The sequence below is a fragment of the Chlorocebus sabaeus genome, chromosome 12 (assembly GCF_047675955.1).
Source record: "Chlorocebus sabaeus isolate Y175 chromosome 12, mChlSab1.0.hap1, whole genome shotgun sequence".
NCBI classification, from domain to species: domain Eukaryota; kingdom Metazoa; phylum Chordata; class Mammalia; order Primates; family Cercopithecidae; genus Chlorocebus; species Chlorocebus sabaeus.
Window position 1 is genome coordinate 24806936 of NC_132915.1, and position 17135 is coordinate 24824070.

The 17135-nt window shown below is 37.4% G+C and overlaps 1 protein-coding gene across 1 annotated transcript in view; it reads right to left on the minus strand.

Annotated features, from left to right (window-relative positions):
* TMC1 (transmembrane channel like 1) overlaps nt 1-17135 on the minus strand; it is a 184152-nt gene that overhangs the window by 27056 nt on the left and 139961 nt on the right. The window contains exon 16 of the mRNA XM_073022220.1: nt 3211-3339. Coding sequence (XP_072878321.1) covers nt 3211-3339 — 129 coding nt within the window. The remainder of the gene's footprint in view (nt 1-3210; nt 3340-17135) is intronic.

Genomic DNA, 17135 nt, shown 5'->3' on the forward strand with positions numbered 1-17135 from the left:
TATCTAATACTATTTGATTCAACAATCCAAATAATTAATCTCATTAGTGGCAGAGATTACCTATGATTTTTATTTTCATATTAGCTTCGTTATAGTTTCCAAATTTTCTACAATAAACTGGCATTATTTTTGGAATTCAGAAGAAAAAAATGTGCTTTGTGTGTGTGTGTACGTGTGTGTGCATGTGTGTATCAGAAAGGATCACGTTTTTATATTTTATTTCTGACAGAATTCTCAAGTATCTCCTCTGCCCATGTCAGGTTGTCCTTCCCTTCATGACAGGTACTTTCTGAAACCATATTGTTGATTAGCAGGTCTAGGAGAATAGCAGAGAGACATTCTTATCAGCCTTTTCTGCTCTAAAACAGCCTCATTTTAGTTTTTACCTGGATTGTCCATACTGTCTAGCTCTGGGACCCTTTCTTATACTTGTCCCTCCACCAGGAACTCATCCTTTCATCTCTTGAAATCCTGATCATCCTTTAAGACTTAGTTCAAATGTCTCCTCCTCCGTGTCTGCATTTCTACTGATGCACACCTGTCTCTCTCACACACACACACACGCACACACTTTCTCTTCCAAAGGGCCATATAATTGATTTCTCTATTGATATTGGGAGTTTGCAAGAGAAAAGAGTGGTGAAGAGTATGAGGAACTGGAGAATGAATATCCCAACTGCAGATGGTGGTGGTTTCTCAACTCTAGCCAATTTCTCCCCAGTGGGAATACAGACTTAATTTTGCCAGCCTTTCAAGAAAAACAAGAAATCCATGGGTTTTTATGTAAAAACTCTCATTTTAAAATATTAGCTCATAAAAAATGAAACAAAAACAAACACCACCACTGGGCATACCACACAAAAATAACCATTAGCTGAATCCACCCTGCAGGCCACATTTGCAACCTCTACGTAAGTCTACATCTTCTATATCTCTGTATTCCTTTATCACCTAGCACAGAGTTTGTTCATAATGGCTTGCACCCAGTAGGCCCTCACCCATGTAAGCTATCCATTTGGTAAGTCAATGACAATGGGATCTACATCAAAGATTCATCATCCATCATTAATGTTTTAAAACTTGTTTTGATTTTGACAGAGCTTTTTTGAGCCTTCCAAAGGTAACGTGGGAGAAAATTCCTTCTCTGTGACCTAAAACGGGAACTTATCTTTTTTCCTGTACTTTGTACTAACCCAGGAACACTGTCAGCAGTCAATAAATAATAAATTACAGTCATTTAATTACAGCTTTTATGCATCCAGGTCATGTAATATTGACTTCCTATTTGCAGTCAGGTTTTCTGCCACTTAAGAAGAAAGCAGCCAAGGGATAAAAGGTAAGCACAAGCCAAGCAATGGTCTAAGGAAGAAATGGCAATTTTTATGTCTGCCTCAGAGAAGCTGAATCAGGCAAGGAAAATAGAAATGAAACCAAGCCAGCTGAATACCTCATAGCAAAGAATGGGAAAGCAACACAAGAGCATCCTGTATCTATAGCCATTACCTCACTGTCGTTCACCAAAGAGCATTACCTAACTGCTTTTGGCCAGTCCGAGGAGGCACTTTCAATGAGGGTGATGGAGATGACCTCATAAAAGGTACCATCTCAAAGTCAGACAGCCAGACAGACCTAGTCTGAAATCTTGAAAACAGTCCTAACTGTAGGACTTATCCAGAGACTAGAGGGCAGGAGATAAAAGAGATATAAGATCAGCTATAAAGGATATTCCCTCACTGGTGAGGAGAGAAGCATTACTGGCTCAATAACTCAAAAACATTACACTGAGACTCCATGGGCACATGCTTCGAAGGAGGCAGAGTTCTGGCAGTAGACAGTGCTGCCTTGATGGTGCAAAAATGAGAAGGTTCAACATTCAAACAGCCAGCCAAGACATGATGCCTGCTACGTGACTCACACAGTTCACATAACAGAGGTCAGGGCCTCTGTTTTCATAGAGCATCCATTCTAACAAAGGGAGATAGACCATGAGTACATTTTACAAGAGTAATGTCAAATAGATGCACATCTTATGAAGAAAACAGAACAGTGTGTTGATATTAACAGTGCCTGATTAGCTACGTTAGAATAGGTGGTCAGAGAAGAGCTCTAAGGAGGTAACATAATAGCTGAGTCTTTAATGACAAGAAGAAACCAGCCATTCCTAGTTCTAGGGCAACAGCCCCCCTTGCGAGAGAAACAGCAATTACAAATGCAAGGACCATCTTGCGTTTGAGCCTAAAAAGCAGCCCATGTTTGTGAACTTTACAAAGCAAGAGCAAAAGTGGTAGCAAATGACTTGAGAAAGAAAGAAAAGAAGCAGATCATCCAGGGTACTGAAGGCCTAGAAAGGGATTTGGAAATCATTCTAAGTACTTGAGAAGTCACTGGAAGATTTTAAGCAAATGAGTATTACCAACCCCCCAGGTCATATTTTCCGGGATGACTGAAGCCAGTTTGACTGCAAAGGAGGACAGTGGAAACCAGGCAACGTGCTAGTCACTGAGTGATGACTGTGCTGTTGCCCTCAGACTTTGTTGGGGGACCTGCGGTTGAGCATAGAGGCAAAGCCAGTGATGGAGTCAGCACCAGTGTGGTTCTGAGAAACCCCAGCCATTGTTTCAGGAAAAGAAGCCGCCCCTGCCAGAATTCAGCTCCACCACTGGCCAGATGCATGACAGCAAACTAGGCCTTCCTTGAGCCTTCTGCAGTCTCTTGCGTGTGTGTCTGTCAAGCTCTTATTAGACTGTGAACTTTGTGAAGCAAGTACCATATTTATCAAATCCTTTTATCCCCCCCATCTACTGCACAGTGACTGGCACACAATAGTATCCAGGAGTTTAGTAGAATTCAAAGGCATAATAGAATATGCGTTGATATTAGCCACCTTTCCCTGCTTCTAGAAATGCTAGTAATTTTATAGGGAGAGGGTGGGCTACAGGGCCAAGATTTACTGAGTTCAACATTTCAACTAACAAGTTGAGGTCCATTGCTTTTGCTATTTTGTGCTAATTTTACTAGAATATTGTAAACCATGATACTCAAGTCTGACCTTCTCTGCATTATAAATGTACTCATTGGTCGACATTTATTGGCACCTAAAAAGGTGATCCCATCCACTAAACTCTATGATGCCTTTCTCCTGTATAGTGTGTGTAAATGATGAATTACAAAGGAAAAACCTTACAAGAGCAAAATTAACATCATACTTACATATCCGTACTCCAAGTCCCAGCACCAGCAATAATTGCAAAACCTCACAAAACATGCCCTTAGAAAGTCCCCAATGAGGATTGTGACGTAGGTGGTCAGAACATCAGAGACTGTCAGCCGCACAAACTCCTGTTGAGATATTATCTCTATTAAAACACACAGCTCTGTCTTCAAATGGTCCTAGTGTTGGTATTAAATCTGTCATGTTTCTAAAGAAGCATTGGCTTGAAGACTGCAATTAATGGCAAAAGAAGAAAACAACTAGTCATATCAAGTAAATAAAAAATATTTCACCCCGACTTCATTACTTTAAAAATAATTATTTCCCATTTACTAAATCAAAAGTTTTCTTCTTACTGAGAAATGTTATGAGCATAATACAAGAACCAAAAACAGGAAAATATTGGTCACACAGCAGTTTAAAATTTTATGTGGTGAATAGCACTATTTACAGACTTGAAAGACAAATGTGGAAAAAGTGCTTGCAACATATATGATAGAGGGTGAGTATTGCTAACACATTAAAAGCTTTTACAAATCAGTATGAATATAGGTGGGCAATCCAATAAATAAACCAGCAAAAGTCACAAATTAAAAATTCACAGAAGAATATATGCAAACAGTCCATTAAAACTGAAAAATACCTAAACCCCACATAATAAAAATGCAAATGAAAGCAATGAGTTGTTGCCTCACAGAGTGATAAATACAAAATCCATGCTTCTTCATATTGGTGAGTATGGTGAACTAGCACGAGCATAAACTGATGGGGAAGTTAAACTGGGCACAACGTTGTGAAGAAATTTGTTAAGATCCATCACATTTTAAAGTGTTTGGAGCTTGACCAAGAAAATCCACTTTTAGAAATGCCTATGACAGCAATATACGCACACGTGCACAAATCTATACATACAATCATGAAAGTACTGCTTCTTCCAGATTAAAAATGGAAAAATTCAAATATGCCTGGGAGACTAATTAAATAAAAGAAATTAAATGTCTGTGCAATGGTATATTGTAAGCTCTTAAAACAAAATGCTATTGCGATGCTGGATACATAACTGTGGATATATTAGAAACCCATTGAATTGTGTAATTTTTAAAATTTTTTATGTCTTTTTTTTATTTTAAGTTCTGGGGTACATGTGCAAGTTGGTTACATAGGTAAACATGTGCCATGATGGTTTGCTGCACCTATCAACCCATCACCTAAGTATTAAGTCCTGCATGCATTAGCTGTTTTTCCTGATGTTCTCACTTCTCCCTTGCCCACCACCAGGCCCCAGTGTGTGTTGTTGCCCTCCCTGTGTCCATGTGTTCTCATTGTTCAGCTCTCACTTATGAGTGAGAACACATGGCGTTTGGTTTTCTGTTCCTGTGTTAGTGTGCTGAGGATAATGGCTTTCACCTCCATCCATGTCTCTGCAAAGGACATGATCTCATTCCTTTTTATGGCTGCATAGTATTCTTTGGTGTACATATAGCACATTTTCTTTATCCAGTCTATCATTGATAGGCATTTGGGTTGATTTCATGTCTCTGCTATTGTGAATAGTGCTGCAATGAACACACGTGGGCATGTATCTTTATAACAGAATAATTTCTTTTCCTTTGGGTATGTACCCAGTAATGGGATTGCTGGGTCAAATGCTATTTCTGGTTCTAGGTCTTTAAGGAATTGCCACACTGTCTTCCACAATGGTTGAATTAATTTACATTCCCACCAACTGTGTAAAAGCCTTCCTATCTTTCTGCAGCCTCACCAGCATCTGTTGTTTCCTGACTTTTTAATAATCACCATTTTAACTGATGGTATCTCATTGTGGTTTTGATTTGCATTTCTCTAATGATCAGTGATGTTGAGTGTTTTTTCATATGGTTGTTGGCCGCGTGAATCTCTTCTTTGAGAAGCGTCTGTTCATGTCCTTCACCCACTTTTTAATGGGGTTTTATGTTTTTTCTTGTAAATTTGTTTAAGTTCTTTGTCAACTGTGGGCATTAGATCTTTGTCAGATGGATAGATTGCAAAAATTTTCTCCTATTCTGTAGGTTGTCTGTTCACTCTGATGATAGTTTCTTTTGCTGTGCAGAAGCTCTTTAGTTTAATTAATTCCCATTTGTCAATTTTTGCTTTTGTAGCAATTGCTTTTGATGTTTTCACCTTGAAATCTTTGCCTATGCCTATGTCCTAAATGGTATTGCCTAGATTTTTTTCTATGGTTTTTATAGTTTTGGGTTTTGTATTTAAGCCTTTAATCCATCCAGAGTTAATTTTTGTATAAGGTGTATAGACAGGGTCCCATTTCAATTTTCTGCATAGGCTAGCCGGTTTTCTTAGCATCATTTATTAAACAGCGAATCCTTTCCCCATTGCTTGTTTTTGTCAAGTTTGTCAAAGATCAGGTGTACGATCTTATTTCTGTGTGCTCTATTCTGTTCCATTGGTCTGTCTGCCTGTTTTTGTTACTATAGCCTTGTAGTATGGTTTGAAGTCAGGTAGTGTGACACCTCCTGTTTTGTTCTATTTGCTTTGGATTTTCTCAGTTATAAGGACTCTTTTTTGGTTCCATATGAATTTAAAAATATTTTTTCTAATTCTGGGAAGAATGTCAATGGTGCTTTAATGGAAATAGCATTGACTCTATAAATTATTTTGGGCAGTATGGCCATTTTCAAAATATTGATTTTTCTTATCCATGAGCATGGAATGTTTTCCCATATGTTTGTGTCCTCTCGGATTTCATTGAGCAGTGGTTTGTAGTTCTCCTTGAAGAGTTCCTATCTGTATTCCTAGGTATTTTATTCTTTTTGTAACAATTGTGAATGGGAGCTTATTCATGATTTGGTTCTCTGCTTGTCTGTTGTTGGTGTATAGGAATGCTTGTGATTTTTGCACATTGATTTTGTATTCTAAGATTTTGTTGAAGTTGCTTATCAGCTTAAGAAGCTTTCAGGCTGAGATGATGGGGTTTTCTAAATACAGGATAATGTCATCTGCAAACAAAGACAATTTAACTTCCTCTCTTCCTATTTGAATGCACTTTATTTCTTTATCTTGCCTGATTGCCCTGGACAGAACTTCCAATAGTATGTTGAATAGGAGTGGTGTAAGACAGCATCCTTGTCTTGTGACAGTTTTCAAGGGGAACACTTCCAGGTTGGCCCATTCAGTATAATATTAGCTGTAGGTTTGTCATAGATGGTTCTCATTATTTTGAAGTATGTTCCATCTATACCTAGTTTATTGAGAGTTTTTAACGTGAAGTCACGTTGAATTTTATCAAAGGCCTTTTCTGCATCTATTGAGATAATCATGTGGTTTTTGTCTTTAGTTCTGTTCATGTGATAGATCATGTTTATTGATCTGTGTATGTTGAACCAGCCTTGCATTCCACAGATAAAGCCAACTTGATCATCGTAGATAAGCTTTTTGATTTGCTGCTGGATTTGGTTTGCTGATATTTTATTGAGAATTTTCACATTGATGTTCACTGGGCCTGAAGTTTTCTTTTTTCATTTTATCTCTGCTAGGTTTTGGTATCAGGATGATGCTGGCCTCATAAAATGAATTAGGGAGGAGTTCCTTCTTTTCAATTGTTTGGAATAGTTTTAGAAGAAATGTACCAGCTCCTCTTTGTACCTTTGGTAGAATTCAGCTGTAAATCCATCTGGTCCTGGGCTTTTTTTGGTTGGTAGGCTATTTAGTAATGCCTCAATTTTAGAACTCATTACTGGTCTATTCAGGGATTTAAGTTCTCCCTGGTTCAGTTTTGGGAGGGTGTATGTTTCCAGGAATTTATTCATTTCTTATGGGCTTTCTAGTTTATTTGCATAGGGGTGTTTATAGTATTCTCTGTTGGTTGTTTGTATTTCTGTGGGATCAGTGGTGATATCCCCTTTGTCATTTTCTATTGTGTTTATTTGATTCTTCTCCTTTTTTCTTCATTAATCTAGCTAGTGGTCTATCTATTTTACTAATTTTTTCCAAAAAAAAAAAAAAAAAAAAAAAAGCTCCAGGATTTGTTGAATTTTTTAAGGGTGGGTTTTTTGTGTCTCTATCTCCTTCAGTTCTGCTCTGATCTTGGTTATTTCTTATCTTCTGCTAGTTTTGGGGTTTGTTTGCTTTTGGTTCTCTAGTTCTTTTAGTTGTGATGTTAGGATGTTAATTTCAGATCTTTCTAGCTTTTTGATGTGGACATTTAGTGCTAAAAATTTCCCTCTTAACACTGCTTTGTGTCCCAGAGATTGTGGTACATTATGTCTTTATTCTCATTAGTTTCAAGGAACATCTTGATTTCTGCCTTCATTCCATTATTTACTCAGGAGTCATTAAGGAGCAAATTGTTCAATTTTCATGTAGTTGTGTGGTTTTGAGTGAGTTTCTTAATTTTGATTTCTAATCTAACTGCTGTGTTGTCTGAGATACTGTGTTATGATTTCAGTTATTTTGCATTTGCTGAGGAGTGTTTTACCTCCAATCATATAATCAATTTTAGAGCAAGTCCAACGTAGTGCCAAGAAGACTATATATTCTGTTGTTTTTGGGTGGAGAGTTCTATAGATATCTATTAAGCTCACTTGATCCAGAGCTAAGTTCATGTCCTCAATAACTTTGTTAATTTTCAAATCGTGTATTTTAAATGGGTGAACTATATTATGTGTAAATTGTAGCTCAACAAAGTTGTTTTAAAGGTACAAACAATGCTATGCTGTAATAGGAAATATGTTTTTTAAAAAGTTCCAAAACAGTATATGTGGTATGAACTCATTTGTTAACAGAGACCCTATGTATATATACATATTATGTGTATGTATTTCATAACATGTATATGAAAAGAAAAAATCTGGAAAATTAGAAACTGGTTATCTCAGTTGGATTCAAATTCAGGTGGGTTTAAATTTATGTGCAAAGTGCAAAGTGTGTGTGCTATGGATTAGAAGGAAGTTCACTATTTTCCCATATGGCAACAGGCAATAAACATAAAAATAGATGTACAATTATACATTTTCATGATAGCTCATGTTTGCACTTCCCTTTCTGTTCCTTCTCAGTAATTCATGCCCTACAGCTGAAGACATTGAACATCTAACAGGATATATTTTACCAGAAGTACTAGTGCTATTCCATGATATGAGAAATCTTTTGGTTTTTATTTTCAGCTACCTATATAGACTTCCCTCTAAAGTAACTAGTGAATAAGAATTATCTCTTAAGGTAAAGAATTATTTAACTAGGAGTTGTTAGGTTGAGTTCTAGCTTCACACCTCAGAACAGTGTTTCCTAAATTCCATGCTGTCATGTACAATCTTAACAAACCCGCCATATCCAAGTACCATGTGAAATATTACTTATCTGATATTTCCCTTAACTTTAATATAGTTTATTTTTATAAGATATTGTTACTATTATAAATGGAAGATGGACATATCATCTGCCATAAATATGTTAGCTACAAGTAAATACAATGCAAACAAAAGCTTAATTGAAACTTAAGTATGTAAACATAGGAGACAGCCTCAGCTTTGGTTCCCCCTTTCCCCTGGGACAATGGCTTTTAAGCAGTAGCACTTTTTGGGATGTAATATCAGAGAACAGGAGAGGGGAATGGGAAGAATAAAACAGCAAAGGAGAGAAAGTCTCTCCACCAAGGTGTGTTACAAGCTATCACTATTAAGGTAAGTGGGTCTTAATCCTTCTGGGGACCCACTTAGTAGACATATAGAATAAGTCTCAGAATTGCCCACTCAAGAGACAGAAGAGGGGCATATTTATCCACCAGCTCTCATTTCCCATTAGTTAAGGATGGCCCCATAGAGTATTAATGCTCCACGTGGTGACTGCAGAGAATGCTGGGGTAAAGGTGAGAATATGTGTGCAGAACAGTCTAGATGCCATCAGGTAACAGCTACAGGCAGTTATTTGCTGCAACAACCGGAGTAGAAAAGTGGAGAAAGAGAGTGAAATGTTTCTGCATAATCTGAAAGTTTCTGCGTAATCTGACCCCTGTCTAACTATCCATATTCTTTTTTGCATTTCTCTTCTCTTTTCTGTGTTTATATTTGTCTTCTCTGGTCCAGCCTCACTGGCCGCCTTTTAGACCCTCAAACTTCACACTCCTCCAGGCCACAGGGCCTTTGTATTTGGTTTTACTCTACTCAATCACTCTTGCTACACCTGTTTCTTGACTCAGTTTATGCCAGCAACTATTCATCCCTACAACATCACTAATTTAGCAGTCTCTCTCAACTCCCTGACAAGGGTAAACTCCCTATAAAAAGTTTCAAAGGTCTATGCATTTCATCCCTGTAGTGCTTGTTACCATTGTAAATTTACAATTTTTGACCCATATTTGTTCCCCAGTGTATCTCTAGTATCTAACACAATGCCCAGCAATTACCATGCACTCAATAAATACAAAATGAATGAATGATTGATAGTATTCCTGTGATTATTTTTGGACACAATATTTTCTCCTTCCTACTCTTTTTCTCCTTTCCTTTCCTGAGGCAGTTATTTGTATGTATGTATTTATTTAGAGACAGGGGTCTTACTATGTTGCCTAGGCTGACCTGGAACTCCTGGACTCAAGCAATCCTCCTGTCTCAGCCACCTGAGTAGCTGGGACTACAGATACATGCCTCCATGCCCACCCTTTCCAGGCAATGTTGAGCTCAGATTCGAATAACTAGCATCAATTAGAGGAAGGCTATGAGGGATATTTTTAGGTTTCTACTGCCAGGTCTAGAAGACTTCCTCAGGTAAGAAAACATTTCAGAGTGGTTTGGAAGTCTTCCACATCCTCTTAAGCATCCTCATCCCAAAGGTTGAAATTCTATTCTTTCCCAAGCAGTGACCTAACTTTCACATAAAATATCTGAAGAGGATTCAAACACTGTTGTTGCAGGAAGTCAGGGACCCCAAATGGAGGGACTGGCTGAAGCCATGGCAGAAGAACATAAGTTGTGAAGATTTCATGGACATTTATTAGTTCCCCATATTAATACTTTTATAATTTCTTATGCCTGTCTTTACTGTAATCTCTGAATATAAATTGTGAAGATTTCATGGACACTTATCACTTCCCCAATCAATACCCTTGTGATTTCCTATGCCTGTCTTTACTTTAATCTCTTAATCCCATCATCTTCGTAAGCTGAGGAGGATGTATGTCGCCTCAGGACCCTGTGATGATTGTGTTAACTGCACAGATTGTTTGTAGAGCATGTGTGCTTGAACAATATGAAATCTGGGCACCTTGAAAAAGGAACAGGATAACAGCAATGTTCAGGGAACAAGGAAGATGGCCTTGGACTCTGACTTCCGGTGAGCTGGGCAGAACAGAGCCATATTTCTCTTCTTTCAAAAGCAAATAGAACTATCACTGAATTCTTTTTCTCAGCAAGAAACATCCCTGAGAAAGAGAATGCACCACTGAGGGTAGGCCTATGAGTGGCCCCTGAGGAGGTGGCTGTCTTTTACGGTCGAAGCCGAAGGGATGAAATAAGCCCCAGTCTCCTGTATCACTCCCAGGCTTATTAGGACAAGGAAATTCCCACCTAATAAATTTTGATCGGACAAGTTGTCTGCTCTCAAACCCTGTCTCCTAATAAGATGTTATCAATGAAATTGCGTGCCCGAAACTTCATTAGCAATTTTAATTTTGCCCAGTCCTGTGGTCTTGTGATCTCGCCCTGCCTCCATTTGCTTTGTGATATTCTATTACCTTGTGAAGCATGTGATCTCTGTGATCCATACCCTATTCGTGCACTCCCTCCCCTTTTGAAAATCGCGAATAAAATCTTGCTGGTTTTACGGGTCAGGGAGCATCATGGAACCTGCCAACATGTGATGTCTCTCCCGGACACCCAGCTTTAAAATTTCTCTCTTTTATACTCTTTCCCTTTATTTCTCAAACCAGCTGACACTTAGAGAAATAGAAAAGAACCCACATTAACTATCAGGGGTGGGTTCCTCTGATACATTGTATTAAAAATTTTAAATGTTTATTCATATACCATAGGAAAAATACATTTTAAAAGAAAGGGAATCCAAAAAATGGTAGCCCAGCCAATCTCAAGGATATCATCCTAGTTCCTTGTATGCTTGTCAGGATGGGGAGCACAGCCCCCACACAGGCCTCCTGCTAAACCCCACACTCTGCACCTAAAACCTTTGCACACATGACATTAGTTACAATGCAGCTTTGATCAATAAAGCTAAAGGAATAATTTATTAATAGGTGAAGGGAAAACAATAGGCAAGGAACATCATAAAGGATCACCAAATATAGACATTGCAGGCAGGAGTTTGGGGAGTGTGTGCTGATGCTAAATATGGGACAATTTAGCACTGTGAACAAAGACACAAACTCTGTAAGCAGATTTTGTAGGCTAAATTGAGGCTCCTGTCATTGACTTTCTCAGAGATCTTGGGCAAATTACCTAAGTCTTAGTCTTCTCATGCATAAAATGGGAATAATAATATAACATATCTCAGAGTGAAACGTAAAAATTTGAGGAGGAAATACTTGGCACATTAGCCATTGTTGTGGTTATCTTCAGCTGTTGTTTTCTCCCCTTCCCCAAAGTGGAGACCTCAGGATATAGCTTTAAAGAGGAATGGCTCTGCTGCCCACCTATCAAATCCAGTGGGGATGAAACTGAATGACTGCTTGGGAATCTGCAGAAGTAAAGGAGCAATCACATTATCCTATATTCAAAACAATAAGTGCTTTTAGTCTCATAGCATCCTTGGAGAGAATCAAAGCAGAGGGTATCCATGGAGGAGAAGAGGAAACATCTGCAATACTCTCACAGAACAATAAATTAGGGTGCATATCTAACATCACATGCAAAGCAGCTGCCTTTACTATTTTTGTAGGCATATTTTTTAAGCAATTAAAGAATAGAAATTTTGGATGCATGGATACAGATATTGATCTCTTAAAGGCCAGACCTTGCCACATTCAGATTTGGTAGGTCCTATATGTTCTTTTTGCTCCCAGAGATTCCATCTGCCTAATCACCATTCCAGTCAGAACCACAACCCCTTTTCCCTTGGCCCACTTATGCAGACTTTCCCACTAGAGCTTAATGCTTCCATGGAGAAAGGAAGGTGAAAGATAAGGGGGAAATCCAACTACAAACGGCAGTAAGAAAAGATGATGAAGCAAGGAAAATCACTACAGACAGGTTTAAAAAAAAACCTAGTTCCTGAAAGCTTAACAAATAAAGTAAAATAGAATTCCCAATTATACCATAATTTTTGTACTCAGTCATTAATGATCTATGTCTAACATTATACGCACTTCCCTTATTTTTTTTCTTTCACAGCTGAAATCTTGACTGGCTTAAGTTTGATGAGCATCTGATTGAGGCTGAAGATAAGATTTACATATTTGTTTAAATTATATGAATTTTATAAAACTAATGCTAGTCCTTCATTTTTTATGTTATCTTACCAAAAAATGCAGGAAAAAATTATTCAAATGATTTTTCACAAAGACTACATTCAGTACTAAACAGAACTGTTGTCTAATACATAGAAGCTTTATGAAAAAGGCTGTTCTCAATGCTTATCTGAAACCCCAAAATCACTTTATGGGCTGCACATTAGGAATATCAATTCTAACTACACAAGATCATAAAAGCTTTTCAAAATATAAATTGGATTTGTATAAAAATAAGAGATCAGAAGTAGATTTTTTTCTTGGGTTTTGTTTGGTTTTATTTGTCTTGGTTTCCCTTAAGGGATAGAAAGCCATATGAAACATTATTTCTTTTCTCTGGTAAAGTATGGCTAGTTCTGGGCTGGGGTTATTTACAAAATCATTGCGAAAACAGATGATTTAAAATAGTATTTTATTTCTCTTAAGGGAAAATTATCTAACAAAAATTGACATTATTAAAATTTCTTAATGTGTACTCCCCAAATAATCTATCTATTTAAAAAAAAAAACTTTTATTTTAGGTTTAGTAGTACATGTGAAACTTTGTTACATAGGTAAATTTGTGTCATGGGAGTTTGTTGTACAGATTATTATTAAACCCAGGACCCAATAGTTATCTTTTCTGCTCCTCTCCCTCCTCTCACCTTCCACCCTCAAGTAGACCCCAGTGTCTGTTGTTTCCTTCTTTGAGTTATCATAATTTAGCTCCCATATAAGTGAGAACATGCTGTATTTGGTTTTCCTACATGAGTTTGCTAAGGATAATAGATCAATTTTTCTGCAACAGACGTGATCTCATTCTTTTTTATGGTTGCATAGTATTCCATGGTGTGTGTGTGTATATATATATATATATATATATATATATATATATATATACACCACATTTTTCCTATCCTATCTGTCATTGATGGGCATTTAGGTTGATTCCATGTATTTGCTATTGTGAATAGTGCTGCAGTGAACATTCGCATGCCTGTGTCTTTATGATTTATAGTCCTCTGGGTATATACCCACTAATGGAATGGCTGGGTTGAATGATCTGCTTTTAGCTCTTTGAGGAATTGCTATATTGCTTTCCACAATGGTGGAACTAATTTACATTCCCACTAACAGTGTATAAACATTCCTCTTTCTTTGCAACCTTGCCAGCATATTATTTTTTCACTGTTTATTACTAATCATTCTGACTGGTGTGATATGGTATCCCATTGTGGTTTTGATTTGCATTTCTCTAATGATCAGTGATATGGAGCTTTATTTCATATGCTTGTTTGCCGCATGTATGTCTTCTTTTGAGAAGTGTCTGTTCATGTCCTTTGCCCACTTTTTAATGGGATTCAGGTTTTTTTCTTGTAAATTTGTTTAAGTTCCTTGTAGACTCTGGATATTAGACCTTTGTCAGATGGATAGATTGCAAAAATGTTCTCCCATTCTGTAGGTGGTCTGTTCACTCTGATGATAGTTTCTTTTGCTTTACTGGAGTTCTTTAGTTTAGTTAGATCCCATTTGTTAATTTTCACTTTTGTTGCAATTGCTTTTGGCATTTTTGTCATGAAATCTTTGCTTGTGCCTATGTCCTGAATGATATTGCCTAGATTTTCTTCTAGGGTTTTTATAGTTTCGGGTTTTACATTTAAGCCTTTAATCCTATCTTGAGTTAATTTTTGTATATGGTGTAAAGAAGGGGTCTAGTTTCAATTTTCTGCATATGGCTAGCCAGTTCTCCCAGCAACATTTATTAAATAGAGAATATTTTCCCCATTGCTTGTTTTTGTCAGGTTTGTCAAAGATCAGATTGTTGTAGGTGTGTGGTTTTATTTCTGAGTTATCTATTCTGTTCCATTGGTCTATGTGTCTGTTCTTGTACCAGTACCATGCTGTTTTGATTACTGTGGCCCTGTAGTATAGTTTGAAGTCAAGTAGAGTGATTCCTCCAGTTTTATTCTTTTTTCTTTGGATTGTCTTGGCTATACGAGTTCTTTTTTGGTTCCACATGAATTTTAAGATAGTTTTTTTCTAATTCTGTGAAGAATTTCAATCTTGGTTTAATGGGAATACCACTGAATCTACAAATTACTTTGGGCAGTATGGCCATTTTAACAAAATTGATTCTTCCTATCCATGAGCATGGAATGTTTTCCCATTTGTGTGTGTCCTCTTTGATTTCCTTGAGCAGTGGTTTGTAGTTCTCCTTGAAGAAGTCCTTCACTTCCCTTGTTAGCTGTATTCCTAAGTATTTTATTCTCTTTGTAGCAATTGTGAATGTGAGTTTATGCATGATTTGGCTCTCTGCTTGCCTGTTGTTGGTGTATAGGAATGCTAGCAATTTTTCACATTGATATTGTATCCTGAGACTGATGAAGTTGTTTATCTGCTTAAGAAGCTTTTGGGCTGAGGCAATGCGGTTTTCTAGATATTGGATCATGTCATCTGCAAACAAAGATAATTTGACTCCCTCTTTTCCTATTTTAATATCCTTCATTTATTTCTCTTGCCTGATTGCCCTGGCCAGAACTTCAAATACTATGTTGAATAGGAGTGGTGAGAGAGGGCATCCTTGTCTTGTGCTGGTTTTCAAGGGGGAATGCTTTCAGCTTTGTCCATTCATTATGATTTTGGCTGTGGATTGTCATAGATGGCTCTTATTATTTTGAGATGTGTTCCTTCAATACCTAGTTTATTGGGAGTTTTTAACTTGAAGGGGTGTTGAATTTTATTGAAAGCTTTTTCTGCATCTATGGAGATAAGCATGTGGTTTTTGTCTTTATTTCTGCTTATGTGATGAATCACATTTATTATTTTGAGTATGTTGAACCAACCTTCCATCCCAAGGATGATGCCTACCTGATTGTGGTGGATTAGCCATTTGATGTGCTACTGGATTTGGTTTGCAAGTATTTTGTTGAAAAGATTTTTGAATTGATAGTCCTCATGATATTGGCCTGAATATTTCTTTTTTTGTTGTGTCTCCACCAGGTTTTGGTAGCAGAATGATACTGGCCTCATAGGATGAGTTAGGGAGAAGTTCCTCCTCCTCCTCAATTTTGTGAAATAGCTTCAGTAGGAATATTGCCAGTTCTTCTTTGTACATCTGGTAGAATTTAGCTGTGAATTCATGAGGGCCTGGGCTATTACTGGGTGGTGGTAGCCTATGTCTCTTTGTAGGTCTCTAAGAACTTGCTTTATGAATCTGGGTACTCTTGTATTGAGTGCATATACATTTAGGATAGTTAGGTCTTCTTGTTTCCTTGAACCCTTTACCATTATGTAATGCCCTTCTTTGCCTTTTTTGAATTTGTTGGTTTGAAGTCTGTTTTTGTTGTGTGTGTGTGTGTGTGTTTTGTTTTTTGTTTTTTGAGGGTTTTCTTGAAATTGGGAAAGTAACCCCTGTTGTTTTCTGTTTTCTCTTGGTTGGCAGATTTTCTTCCATCCCTTTATTTTTAGCATATGAATGTTATTAAGCATGAGATGGGTCTCTTGAAGAGAGCATACGATTGGGTCTTGCTTTTTTATCCAGCTTGCCACTCTGTGCCTTTTAAATGGAGCAGTTAGCCCATTTACATTCAAGATTAGTATTGACGTGTAGATTTAATCTTGTCATCCTGTTGTTCACTGATTATTATGCTGGCTTGTTTGTATGGTTGCTTTACAGTGTCACTGGTCTGTGTAATTAAGTGTGCTTTTGTATTAGCTGGTAGTAGTCTTTCCTTACTCTACTGAGTGCTCCTTTCAAGATGTCTTGTAAGGCAGGTCTGGGAGTAACAAACTCCCTCAACATTTGCTTGCCCAAAAAGTATCTTATTTCTCCTTTGCTTAGGAAGCTTAGTTTGGCTGGATATGAAATTCTTCGCTGAAGGTTTTTTTTTCTTTAAGAATATTGAATATAGGCCCCTGATCACTTTTGACTTGTAGGGTTTCAGCTCAGACATCTGTTGTTAGCCTAATGGAGTTCTCTTTGTAGTTGGCCTACCCTTTCTCTCTGGCTGCCTGTAACGTTTTTTCATTTTGACCTGAAAAAATCAGACAAGTACGTGTTTTGGGGATGATCTTCCTGCGTAGAATCTGGCAGAAAGTCTCTGTATTTCCTAAATTTGACTGTTAGCAAGGACTGGTAGCAAATTTGCCTCTCTAGCAAGGTTGGGGAAGTTTTCATGGACAATATCCTGAAATATGTTTTCCAAGTTGTTTGCTTTCTCCCCCTCCCTTTCTGGGATGCCAGTGATTCATAGATATGGCCTTTACATAATCCCATACTTCTTGCAGGTTTTGTTCTTCCCGTTTTATTCTTTTTCCTTTATTTTTATCTGACTGTCTTATTTCAGAGAGCCAGTCTTCAAGTTCTAAGATTCTTTCCTTAGCTTGGTTTATTCTACTGTTAATACTTGTGATTACATTGTGAAATTCTGGTATTGTTTTATTCAGCCTTATGAGACCTATTAGCTTCTTTTTTTAAACCAGCTACTTTGTCTTTAA